The 13594-nt window shown below is 44.4% G+C and overlaps 1 protein-coding gene across 1 annotated transcript; it reads right to left on the reverse strand.

Moving 5' to 3' along the window:
• Nucleotides 1-10618: 10618 nt before the first annotated feature.
• On the reverse strand, nt 10619-12119 carry LOC130586532 (ADP-ribosylation factor-like protein 14). The gene has a single exon (XM_057387350.1). It carries the CDS (start codon nt 11919-11921, stop codon nt 11343-11345), a length of 579 nt encoding a protein of 192 aa, XP_057243333.1. The 5' UTR covers nt 11922-12119; the 3' UTR covers nt 10619-11342.
• Between the last annotated feature and the right edge of the window lie 1475 nt (nt 12120-13594).

Raw genomic sequence — 13594 nt, forward strand, 5'->3', positions numbered from 1 at the left:
GGGGAAACAGGGGCAGCCTCGCTCTGGGCGCCGCCGCCCATTGGCTGCACCGCGCGCGGCCGGCGGCCAATGGCGGCGGGGAGGGAGAGGGCGGGAGCGGTGACGCAGCGCGGGAAGGGGGAGGGAAGGAGGGGCCCCCTCAGCGCCGCCGCCATCTTGGGTGCTGAGGGCTGAGGGCGGGACGGCGGGACCGGCACTCCCCGCGCCTGCGCCGCCACCGCCCCGGCATGGTGGGAGCGATTTAATCCGGCCCCTCGCTCGGCTTTGGAGGCGAAAGTTAGCATTGTAATCCTTTCCTCTCTAGACTTTCCCTGCGCTCCCCTTATGGAGCCGGCAGTTAGCGGTTTAATCCTTCCGCTTAGTGCACTTGGCGTTCACCCCCATCATGGAGCCAAAATTTAACAYTTTGATCGCTCTCCCCACTACACTTTGTATTCAGTCCGCTCATAGAGCCCCAAGCTAACAGTTTAATCCTTCCTCTCACTAAAGTTTGCCTTTCCCCCATCGTAGAGTCAAAAATTAAGTTTAATCCTTCCCCTCAGTTCGCATTAATTCCATAATGAATCCGAAAATTAACGCTTTAATCTTTCCCCTCACTACACTTTGCATTCACTCAGAATAATCACTTTTCCTCCCAGTCTTCCAGAATTTTAGAAAAATTAAAAAAAAAAAATAAGACAATGTTGAAAGCAATAGAGAGATACAATTGCAGGGCAGGGGGAATGGTAAATTTGCTCCTATTTCTAAAATTTTACCCAGAAAATGATAACTTTGTGCACAACTAGAAGAATTSTCTAGGGGGTATCTATATATGTGTGTATATATTTATGTGTGTGTGTGTATATATATATTTATATAAATATACTGCCCTGATCCTGCACGTAGTCTCTATTCATTTTTAATGATTGGCAATAACTCTGTTAAATCTTGCATGTTGATAGAGCTCTTGTTATAATTTTCCATGACAGTCATTGAGAAAATTCAAAGTTATGATGGGAAATGCAGCCTCCCAAGTGTGCAAACAAAGCCACCAAGTCCCYGAGGAATATCAGAAAAGAGAATCTGGTTTAGTTCCTTGTGAAAACACAATTATATTTCAGACGATGAGGATCTGTGTGTTTTATCTCTGGATGCTTCCCAGAGGATGAAGCTCGGCTCTAGATAATTCTCAAAAATCCCCAAAAGTGACAGGAGCTGAGTCAGCCCAGCCCCATCTGTTGCGTACGTGTAGCAGTGATGTCACAGCGATATGACATGGGTTAATTAGTCAGGGCTAATTAGTGCTGGTTCCATATCAGCGTGGCTGCTTGTCTAACGGGATGTGAAGCATTTCGTCCCATTTACACCCAGTGTAGGGACAGCGGCCCTTCCCCATCCCAGTCTGATAGAAAAAGGGCATTTTCTTGATACAGCTATTTACAGTTTTAAAAAGTAAAATGACTACATAGAGATAAAAATATAATCTTTTCAGTTGCTGCTCTCTTTCATTTACAGGCTGAGAGAATTAGGATTGTTCAGCCTGGAGAAGAGAAGGCTCCGGGGGGAGCTCAGAGCYSMTTTTGGGGCCTAAAGGGGCTCCAGGAGAGCTGGAGAGGGACTGGRGACAAGGGATGGARGGACAGAGCACAGGSAATGGCTTTAAACYGGAAAGGGTGTAGGTTTAGATTAGATATTAGGCAGAAATTCCAGGCTGAATAATAAAATTGGACTCTGGCACTCCATTCCTGCCCAGTGTTCAGAACTCGTCAGGATGTGACGGTGAAAAATACACGGTGTGTAAGAGCCAGCCTGGAATTTTATGAAAGGAAATAAAATCCCATTTTTCCATCACCATCCTCTTCACCACCACCTTTTCCACATCTCTGCTGTTCCAGACATGCTCATCCCACCTCCTGCTGTGGCCTCCTTTAGCACTGGGTTTGGGAAGGGTGGAATTGGAAATCCAGAACATCCTGGACTGGCTCAGTGCCCTCACAGTGACAGTGACTTTGCAGGGCTCTCATCCCTCTGCTGCCCTTCCCTCTGTGCTCTCACTGAGCAATCACTGTGTTCTTTTGTGAGAAACAATTTGAAAATAACCCGGGASAATCTTCCCTCAAATCCAACCTGTCTGAAAATCTCATTGCTGCACCACTGGGTCCAGCATCCCGTTCCCTTTCCATGAAACTCCACTGGGCCCAGCACCCCGTTCCCTTTCCATGTAATTCCATGTGATGTACAAAACACACTCTGCTCTTGTTAAATTATGGATGTTCCTGGGAAGACAATCCWTCAGCAGTTTGGAGCTGCATTTTTGATCTGGGATCATCTGAAGAATAATTGATATTGTGACTTCACTGAAGACACGATCAGAGATGAATCGAGGGTGCTTTGTGTAACTGAAATCTAATGAAGCTGTTTGGCTCTCAGAGGAACAATTACCCMGTTCTTTTTGTTTGWTTTTACCTCAGGTTTGCMGTTCAAAAGTCYCCAGAGGGCCAATTTTTGAAGGATAGCCCCATTCCCCTCTGAATCCTKGATCCAGTGCCACTGGGCTTTCTTTAAAAAGTGCTCAAACAATTGGATATTTTGATTCTGAATGAGGTTTTTTTTTCATCTAAATGTAGGTGACTACAACAYAATAAATTATGCATCTAACACAAATTCTCTTGGTACGATACCGTTCAAACTTCATGTGATCCTACAGAACAAAGCTCTGMTTCTTTGATATTTTTTGCATATTTTTGAGCTTGGAAAAGAATAATGCAAATAGAAAGATGGCAATTAGGCTTTGCTCACCTTCCTGTCCTTCAAGCAACAGATCAATTTGTTTTACAAAGAGKTTACATTTTGTTTACAGTTCACCATTTGTGCATTTGGCACTTGATGATGCAATTAGAAAATGTTGAATTCTCAGCTTATCTTAAACACCTCTTTCAAGTAATAATATGAATTCATCTTAATGCTTTTATTAATATATTARTAAAATTTATATAAAATATAYACATTAYATTTATTAAATGTACACTTGGGTGAAAGGAGCCCCTGCAAACAGCTTTCCATAGCTGTATCTCCCTTGTATAAGAAACAAAACATTATGTAAAGCTGCAAAGATTTGTGTTGCACACAGAAAAATGCCCATTAATCCYGGGGTTTATACAAATGGAATAGCTGGTATTAACAAAAAAGCAGCCCACTGCTAGGAGGATGTTCTGTGATAATCTTTCTGCTGGTTTCAGCAAACCCAGACCCCTGCAGGAGACAGTTTGAAGGTGAATTTTGATGGGGTTGGCTGAATCGCTTTGGAGGAGAGGAGGAATCAAAGATTTGGCCCAGAACACTTGAGCAGCTCTGCTGAMTTCTGGCTGTGCTCACACTCACTCAGGGCTGTTCTCTTCTGYAGGGACACTGCAGTTTTATTCAGAAGCTGTAGAGTTTTTGTGCATGTTTCCCTTTGGATTTGTTAATTTAGAACCATTAGTTATTTTGCTTTTATTCTTTTTAGAAAAACTAAAAGCGTTTACACTTCAAGAAAAACATTCTTTATTTGGGGTGGTAAATCTCACTTTTTAACATCAGTTTCTTAAAGTGATGAACTGTGCAGAAAAAAGATGATCAGCTTCAAATGTTCCCAGTATGACAGGATCCAATGTCTTTGCATTTCTAACTTTTTAATCCAGTTGTGTGGGATTCTGAAGCTCCTGGAGCTGTTTTGGCTCCCGGAGTCTGCCCCTATCCGATGTTAAGGCAGCCAAGGGCCTGCTGCTGTCACTGATTTCGTTTGGGATCTGTCCCTCATTCCCACTGGCCTTGTGCTCTCGTGTCCCTTCCATCCTGAACATTCTGGCTGCATTGGTGATCTCCTCTCTGAATGTGTCCCACCCCCTAATGAGCGCTCTTTTTCCAGTTACACACCTCTAGATATTGTTATTTTCATTTTTTGAACGTTCTGGTGTGATTAGTTCCGAGCTAACTCCCGATATTCCGTGTGTTCCTCAGGAGAAGGCTGCAGCACAGAATGAAGCTGGAGGGAGCTCCTCTGGCTCCAGCTGCCCTCTGCTGATCCACATCAACCCAAAATCTGCTCCTGTGAAGGGAGAATCCTCCCCGGGCTCCACACGGCTCAGAGCAGGAGGCTTCAAACGCACCATCAGAGCTCCAGAGCTGCCTCTGCAAGAGCACAGCCTGCTCTGATCTCAACACTCGGCTTTAAATCACTTCTTACTTCACACAGCATTCGATCCGGGGATTGCTTCTAATTTACATTGGTTAGTTTGCTACAATTCAGCCCGCAAATGTTCAGTTTTTAATGCACTAAATCAGAGCTTTTGCTGATGAATTTATAGGTCATGACATGGCCATTGGCAAAAATGTTTCTTGGTGCCAGAGCTGGAGCAGATCCCAAAAATCCATCAGCTGCAAATAGCCCAAGAAGGAGAGGAATCAATCCTCAATCAGCAGATTGTGGAGCTGCGCTTCCCTGCTGATGTCCCAGCTGCTTTGCTTTTCCAACACAATTCCTAATAAAGAAAAGGGGAAAAAATTGAAATAAAAAAATTAGAAAAAGCTTAGTGAAATGAGCCATTTCCATGTGCCCTGGAAGATCCAGGGATGTGGTTTTTCCATGGAAAAAAATCCTTGTAGCACCACTCATGGTGGGGCAGTGACAGAAAATGTTTGTCTCAGCTGCTGGGTTTGGGGGAGTTCAATAACATTTCTAAAAGAAAAGGAAATCTTATCTGCTGGCAAGGATCTCCAATATCCTGGGTCTTGTTCCATTTGACTGCAGGAAGGGAAGTTGCCTTTACATCCTTAATTCCTCAGGTTCCCAAATGGAAGGCTGATCATTGGAACTGCATTTGAAAAATTAATCTGTACAATATGCTCAGATGATTAAAGGGTGTGAGGTGTGAGGTGTGAGGTGATGTGAGTCGAGTTGAACGCAGAAACACTGACAGGATCATGAAAGCAGAGCCATTTTTGGGAGAATCTCAGATTTAAACCCTTATTTCTGCTGTTAACACTTACAGGATTTATCTCATAAAAGAGTATCAAACCCAAGATGCAACGAAAATGTAAATGCCCAGATGCAGATTGCCATTGTCAGCGCTGTGTCTGGGGCTCATTTTGAAAGGAAACTCGACTACATGACTGAATAAGGATTTCTGAAAAGCTCAGGGCTTGGCATTGAGCAGAGAAATAAAAATACTCGAAGTTTGCATCTCTCTTTGTTCCACTGGAATGGAGAAAATGAGTGCTCTGAGCAGCAGCACTAACGAGGCCCATTCTAAAATGGCTCAGGACTGATCTTCCCTTGATTTCCCGATGTCTGATAAATATATTTCTGTTCAACTTTTCATTTGAGGAGGAATAATGGCCACAGAATTTCTGAAATACACAGCATTTCAGCAGCTTCGGGAATCTATGCCTCTGTCAGACCACCGAGATCAACCCTTTCTTTTAATGTTCATTATTCCTCTTTATATTCAAACCTCATTTGAGTTATGAATCGGTATCCAGGGCTCTTCTAAATCTTCCAAATCCCAACTTAAAGTGGAAAAAAAAAACCGTAGCAGCAATGGGAATTCCAGTTTAGTAATCAGCTTGTTTTGGGCAGTTTGGACATCACTCATTGTTAGGAGTTTTCAGTGCCACGAAGTGAAACWTCACCTTAGTRCATGATGAAAACAAATGCRGAATTTACCTAAAGAGCAGAAATATATATTTATATTTAATTGAAATTAAATAGTATCTGAAAGTAAGTGCTATAAGGCAGCTTCTGTTTGAAGAAGCGGGGCACAGAATTTTTCGGTGCGTGGTTTAAGCCTCCCAGAGAGTTCTCGAGCTCCTCGTTTCTCTGAATTCGCACCCCGAGAGTTTCGTTTTGACGGCTGCAGGAAGCCTCTCACACCACAAGATGTCTCAGCGAGGAAAAGCCGCGTTTTCTACAAGCATTTCTCAATAGTTTTACTCAGTTTTCTGCTCTTTGCCTTGGTTTTTTCTTAGTGCTTGACAGGAGCTTTTCAGCAGCGCCCGAGCACGCAAAGCCTGGACCAATTTACCCGTTAGCGTGGGCAAGAAATGGGTATTTTAAATTATCAATGATGCAAATGACTCAGTGGAAAACCTGAAGCTGCAAAAAGGGAAGGCTCAATGTAGGTGACAGCTAAGAAATGTGAAAATTTTCCTGTGCAGGTTAAATGGGAGAATTATTTGAATTAAACTTTCTTTAATTTCCACAAGGTCTGACTGTAGTAAGATGCTATATATTTTTAATTRTTYAWMCTCAGGATTAATATTATTTASARTTACTATAAAGAGACAGTTATTTGCGTTATATTTTCTCCACGGTTCCATTATCTTTGGGCCCCACGTTATTTTATCTGTGAAACTGTTGCCTTCAGCGTGTAAGGTTCAGTGAGAACACAGGGAAGTTCCCCCTGTGAGCACAGGGAGGGTTTGCACACATGAAATGTTGACTTTAAAAGAAGAGCAGCTTCAGTTTTTGCTCCAGAATGCAAAGCTGATGGCTGGGAGGGGATTTTTTTTTTCTTTCCATTTCTTTGTGTATCTCCAGCACTCAGTACTTCGCCGTGAGAATTTTCTCAGTTTTCTCTTCCCTTTTCCACTGTAGTGCTGTAGTTTATTTTCCCCCACTTCCCCTCCTTAAATTCTTTCTCTATAGCATCCTTTTTTTAAATTTTGTTTCACCTTTCCAGAGTAATTCAAGCTGTGTAAATAACTGATGAGCACACAAGAATTGTGCGACAACCTATAGACATTTATGTACATTAAACCTTACTTTGTAATTCCTCAGCAGAGGAAAATCCACGAGAATTCAACCCAAAGTTATTTCCTTGTGTTGGGAATAACTGATGGCTCTGAGCATGAGACAAACATTAATTGATCACATATTAATTAAGCTGTTTGCAGAATATCTTTTTCTTTGTCATCCAGATGATCTGAGGGTTTCTGGCAGGAATTTGGGATGGCCCTTCAAGCAACAGAACTTCTCTGAATCCTTCAGGGAAGGTTGAGAGACTCCCATTCTCATGATTAATGTGTGTGCTTTAGATAAAGTAACTGCAAACGACTGATGAAGGCGCAGTTACCTTTTAACAGCCAAGCAGAATTTCAAAGGAGAATGGCCTTTGTCTGGATCGATAAAATTGTTGCTGTAATTGCTAAAACCAAACAATATGCATGGCTCAGGTTTCAGAGCCAGCTGGTTTATTGAACTCACGAAATTACTGATTTTAGCAGATATTTCACCAGAATCAGGCTATTTATAGCAGTAATATAAGGATTAGAAACTTCTACTTGGCCAGGCTAACCAAAAGGGTAAAAACAAAGTAAAACAAGTCAACAAAAGGTAAAAAAAAAGCAAAAACACAGAACAAAAAAAGTGATCTTTGTACCAAAGAAAGCACCTTGTAAGCTTAAAAGGGAACAGATGAATAAATACAAGGAGAACAAGGAAATAATAAAAAATACTCATTAAAAGCTACGGGGCCATAAAGCATTGTCAGCAGGTTTGCATAGCTGGTGGGAAAGGAGTGCTTGAAGGAAGGAGCTGCCAGAAAACAATGAGCTGGGGCTGGAAATGTCTTCGGGTCACGCCAAGCACGAGGAGTGGCGTGAGAACAAACCCAAAATCCCAGTGGAGATGTGAGCACAAGGCCATGGGAGCTGGCACTGCCATTGGGGTACTGGGGCAGGACAGGGACAGCGAGGAAGCTCTGCTGTGGTGAGGGGACACCGAGGTGACAAAGGGGAGGCATCTCCTGCTCCAGGACCACAAACACCTCGAGGGTGAGCAGGACCAGCACAGGAGCAGCTGCGGGACAGAGTTTTGGAGAAACTGCAACCCAGATAACGCTCAGTTTGCTAAACCCCCTGCCTTCAGAACCAGATGGGTCTGGCCTTGGTGCTGCCCGTGAATTTCCATTTGCAAATGGTCCCTGCAGCTGGTGTGTGCTCAGCAAACCTCCACCCGCCGAGTTTACATCCCAAATCAGCGAGTTTACATCCCAAATTACCGAGTTTACATCCCAAATTACAGAGCCCTGGCTAATCCAGGCTGTGGCACTGGAGGAGATGCATGGCCAGAATCCCAACAGGATACCAGAGCTCATTAAAGTGGAAGAGCTTTATTGCAGCTGCAGAGCTCAGCAGGGCCATTGACTGGGGAGAAAAACTGTTTGAAGTGCCCACAGCTCTCCAAAGTGGTGGTGTCTGCTCTGCAGAGACTCAGAACTTGTTTGGCACAGGAAGGGCTTTCTTTTGGTTCAGTTATCTGAAATGAGATGGCACAGAGACATTTGGACATTTCTGATATTGGAAAAGCCTTGTCCTGCATTCCTCAGACACTGCACTTCCCTTGGAGTCTCAATTATTGGGAAAGGATCTCCCAGACAAAGCAGGAGCGAGTGCTGCTGTCCAAATTTGCAATGGCTTCTTCTGCTGCTCCACACCTTCCCTTAAAATGGTATTTCATCCCCTGGAACCATGTTCAGTGAGTTCCATGAGTTATTTCCAAACTCAGAGAGCTCTTTGTGAATTCAAACCACGGGGATCTGATCAAGGAATGGCCACCAGGCCAGGCCCCCATGCTCTGGCTTTGCCAGCTTTTCAATGATCCATCCAAACACATCTGGAGAGGGCACAGAGTCCTGCAGGCTGTGGGTTCCCAAACCCTTCTTCCCCTCGGGATTCCCAATTTCAGGTGTGTTCCACTCTTTTTGTCACATGGGACTCTTTTTGTGTTCCACTCATTTTGTCATGGATTGCTCCTCTGCCAGCACAAAGGAACAGGCGCAGCAAACTCTGCAAGGGATATGAGCAGAGATCAGAGGATTTGAGCCCTTTAACTGCAAACCCCTTGCAGGAGATGGCCAGAATACAGCAATAAAAAATGCAAACCAGCAGGCTGAGCTAAGGAAAAAACTTCCCAAACCTGAAGCAAAATAAATGGCTGACCCCAACTCTTCAAGACCTTTCAGCCCATAAAAAGCTTTCAGCTCTCAGGCTTCAGCTCCACTGCCTCAGGGATCTTCATATTCCAATTTCTCACCATCTCAAAGCATCCCCAACCCTTCAAAAATTCTAATTTTTTTTTAGTGAGTAATCTATAAAAATTCTAAATAGTAAAAGAACCCAAACTTATCTAGGAATAAATTATCACAGTGCTGTGGGTTGGATTTTAGACTAGAAGGAGTCCTGAAACCCCAAGACAATTCTGCTYTCAGTGTTCAGCCAAGCAGCCAAAAGCTCAAACTCTTCACAGGAGGCTGGAGCTGGAAAACACCTCTGGAACTCCCTGGCTATCGATTTTATCAGGAACACGTGATGGGATCAGATATCCAACAATTCCCAGGCTTCCAGCAGCACCCTGGGGTGAGCCTGGGGCAGAGCTGAGCCACAGCTCCACTTCCTCTGCACCTTCCTGCCCACGCCACTTCCCAAAAATTTCTAAGTATCAGGGAGATTCCATGATTTGAGCTCCACGATTTGAGCTCCACGATTTGAGCTCCACGTTTTTAGCCCCACGTTTATAGCTCCACATTTTTAGCTCCACATTTGATCTCCCCAGGGATCAGCCCTTTGTGTCTTATCAGCCTTGCCTTTCTCGTGGTCACTTTTCTCTGTCTCACTAATTTTTTAAAATTCAACTTTCAGGTATCTAATTCCTCTGAGAACCTGTGCCTCCAGCCAGCTTGACTGATATTTATTTTAAAGCTTTAAAATAATTCCATAAGGTTGGGGTCTCCTTGGGCCTGCCTTCACTTCTCTGGGAAACCAGAGCTCTTAGAAAATTCAATTTTTAAATACTTGATATTCTGTAAAGTGAATGGAATTGAGTTTATTCCTTTCCTTTGAAGCCTAATGTAAAATATTCCTTCAAGTTGATGTGTCATTTAGTTTAATTTGATAACCTGCAGGAGGGCCTGTGTGCCTGAGAGCTCATTCTCATTCTGAGCTGTGTGAGCTGCTCTATTTCACGACTTTATTTCTCCCTTCAGAACTTGCTTCTTGGCTAATTAGAGACCCTGCTGCACCCTCATTAAATCTCTCCAGAGTGTTTCTCCCTGAGGAAGTCCTGAGGCCACAGCACTAAATCCTGGTTTATAACAGACCCACGATTCAATTCAGAGAGTTCCATATGACACGTGCAAATGATTATAAATGTAAATATGAAATATCACATTTTAAACATTGAATTGTTTGGCTTAGAAACCTGATGTTAACGACTTCGAAAGATCTTTTTAGGGACAGATGACATTTTCAATTGAGCCTAAATCATCAGAGCAGGCAGTGAGAATTCCAGACACTTGTTCTGCTCTGAGCAGTGGAGTCTCAGCATGACTCAGGATGCAGCCCCTGGTAATTAATTGGTCTCAGTATTAATAACAGCTTCCATTGAGAAACTTCCCTTTGTTTACTATTTCAGCAAATTCACCTGATGATTTTTTTTGGCCTTTGAATAATCTCCGCATGAGACAGCCGGGTATGTCTGGGTGATTTTATTGCTGCTTCACCCTTTTATAACTTGACATTCCTGTCTATTAGTAAGAACAAAATGTAAACATCCTCCTTCCTCCCGACTTCCTTGGGGTGATCCTGCCACAAAAAAAAAAAACTAGGGGCTCAGGAGGACCCCAGCCACAACTTCCATGCTTGGAAATGCCCACAAAACCCTGGGGTTTGGCTCTGCCCTGTGCTGAGGCCACACTGGGCTCCATCTCCTGTCCAGAGGGAAATCCAGCAGGGCAGGAATGAGGGAAGCAGCACTCGGATATCTGGGACAACGGCACAGGCAAGGAGCACATCCTGCTCGTCACAATCTCTGCAGGAATTGTTTCTAGGATGCAGAAACCTCCAGCAAGTTCTCTGAGAGCTGAAGCTCTAACCCCACTCCATTTTTACATGAGAAAAACATCCATGGAGCATTTATTACAATTATTGGGTCATTGCTGACTGAGCAGCTTGGCTGGTTTACACCTTAACAAAATTGATTTCAATCTGCATTGATTTAAGCATAACTTGAACACTGCTCACCTATTTTGTTTCCACCTGCTCAACTGCCCCTTTCTCATCATTCAATTTCAACTGAATAAGCCCAAGTCAATAAAAAAATAATAATAAAGTGCTACAGAGTCCTATTTCAGGTATGAGATATCCCATCAGGTACATCAAGTATCTGCAGGTATAACAGGATTTCACATTGTCCAAGTTCTTTATAAATATTTACCAAGTCCTTTATAAATATTGATATGTAAAAATTCTCCAGAATCCAGTCTTTCCAGACTTAATCTGTCCAACAAAATCTGTTCACAGTCACCAGAATTGGAAGGTAGAAATTCTTAGAGGGTATTGAATTCCTTCAGGCTGAAGGTCTCCTTGGACCTGCTGAACTGCTTGGCAAAGGTGGACACTCTCTGGAAAGCTTCTTCCAGCCCTTGTCCCGTGATGGCACAGCAGGGCTGCACGTACCAGTTCCTGTCACTGCAGTACTTCTTCATCTTGAACTTCCTGGTGATCTCCTCAGCGTTCAGAGCTCCGGGCAAATCCTGTTTGTTGGCCAGCAGGACCACTGGGACGTTTTTGAGAGATTCGTTCTTTAAAACGAGCTCAAATTCTCTCCGTGATTCCTCCAGCCGGCGCTTGTCCGAGCTGTCCACCACGTACAGCAGCCCGTCTGTGTCCTCCAGGAAATTTTTCCAGAGCTCTCTCATTTTCTTCTGCCCTCCAACATCCCAGAAGGTCAGCGTGAAATCCTTCCCTGCTTCGATCATATCCACATTGAAGCCGATGGTTGGCATTGTCAGAAAAGCATCTTTATACCTGAACCTGCAGAGCAGCGTGGATTTCCCCGCAGAATCCAGCCCCAGCATCACGATGTTGGCTCGCTTCACCGAGGCTTTGGTGTGCTGGAGACCCATTTATCCCAGGAATTCCCAACTCCAGCCTGGAGCTGGGATATCTCCCCGTGTCGTGGAGCTGAGATGTGAAAGATGCTGCCTTTCCTCGTCCTGAGGCAGGAGAAGAGGCAGCTCTGAGCTCGGAAGCAGCCAAACCTCTGCACAAACACACGCTGCTTTTATGGACTGGATAAGAAGGCAGGAGGGTTTGGAGGGTGCAGAGCTCCGTGCCAAGCCTGTGGGTGGGTCTGGGATGAGTAACCAGCACCCGGTGGCACAGGCACAAAGGTTAGCAGCGTGTTCAAACAGCCACGCTGCTCCCTGCGCCAGGGAAACGGCTGCTGTGCCTCAGGGAGAACCCCCTGTGTGTTCACATCCATTTGGGGAGAAATGAAATAAGGACATGAGCAGTGAGGAGGGGAGATGGAAGGGTTGGATGTCATTATCAAGGCACAGGATGGCCAGGTCGCTGATTTATCAGTGTGTCTCATCTCCCTGCAAACTGGGACCTCTAACGAGAGCCTGCCCAGACCCTGGACCTGAGTTCCACTAAAGCTGGGCTCTGCTCCTGCCTCAGGCTGCCTCAGTGACTCCTCCTGCCAGGGCTGTAAACTCAGGGACTTTGTTTGTGTTGTTTGGGACCGAGTTTAACTGCGTCCTGCCAGGTCAAGACTAAATATAGGCCTTGTGACCGGGTCATCACCGAGGCGCCACCGCATCAAACTCAAAATCCCGTTACTTTCATTTCACTCTATTCTCTGTTTGCCCAATGAAGATTTCTTTCAGGAAAGGGACAACAAGYGAGGAAATAACYGAATCTTGATAATTTTCTCGCCACYATTCTAAACAGCAGARTWWACCAAGAGGAGATAGAAAATTTAGTCTGTTATTAATGAACCCCTGTTGCCTCTCTGTTTTTCTGACAATGGATGCACACTGGGCCACTCTGACACATCCTGAGAGCTGCACTGCTTGCCCTTACACCCAGGAAACCATCCCTCTTTGCTTCAGAAAATCCAGAATCAGCAAAAAGATGTGAAGGTCTTGTGGCCAGAGGAGCTGCTGACTGATAGGACAATCATTCTGATAATTACGACATTGGGTTGCGTAAAATCCACCTCAGCCCTGACAGACAAGTTCTAATCTGGTTTCTCTCGAAGTTAAAAGGGTTAGACCGGGACTAATTGGGGGCAACAAGACATGACAGTGACGTACTCACTGCTGTGCATTTTTCATCGTTAATAACACCTAATAGGGATTCTCTGTAGGGTTTTTTTCCAGCAGCAGGGCAGGATGTATTAAACCAGGGACAGAAAAACATTTGCATTTATTTTAAATAAAGTACATGGATTAATTGAAAGATGAGGAGGCGGGAAACTCTGCAAAACCAGTTTTAATGAATCAGATGGATCAGAATTCCCTGGATTCCAATAAAATATGGATATCCTGAGCAGAGCAGGGATGGATGGTCTGTCCCCAGCTGTGGGTTGAAGAGCACTCCAGTTCTCTGCTCTGGGTTTGCTCCACCTGTACTGGGTGTTTATGGTCACAAGTGTGGTTTCACTTCAAACGGGGATCAGACACAGCCTGTGTTTTTATGAGATCAATTTTATGAGATCATTCATGTGCTGGCCAGGCAGGACAGCGGGGCCTCTGCAGGCTTCTCACTGCACCAGAGTCCAGAGAGAGATCTT

The sequence above is a fragment of the Malurus melanocephalus genome, unplaced genomic scaffold (genome assembly GCF_030028575.1).
Source record: "Malurus melanocephalus ecotype Western Australia unplaced genomic scaffold, MMel_1.1 scaffold_1195, whole genome shotgun sequence".
NCBI lineage: Eukaryota > Metazoa > Chordata > Aves > Passeriformes > Maluridae > Malurus > Malurus melanocephalus.

Bases quoted from the DNA above. Each gene is read 5' to 3' on its own strand.
- LOC130586532 (XM_057387350.1), bottom strand. From the start codon at position 11,921: ATGGGTCTCCAGCACACCAAAGCCTCGGTGAAGCGAGCCAACATCGTG.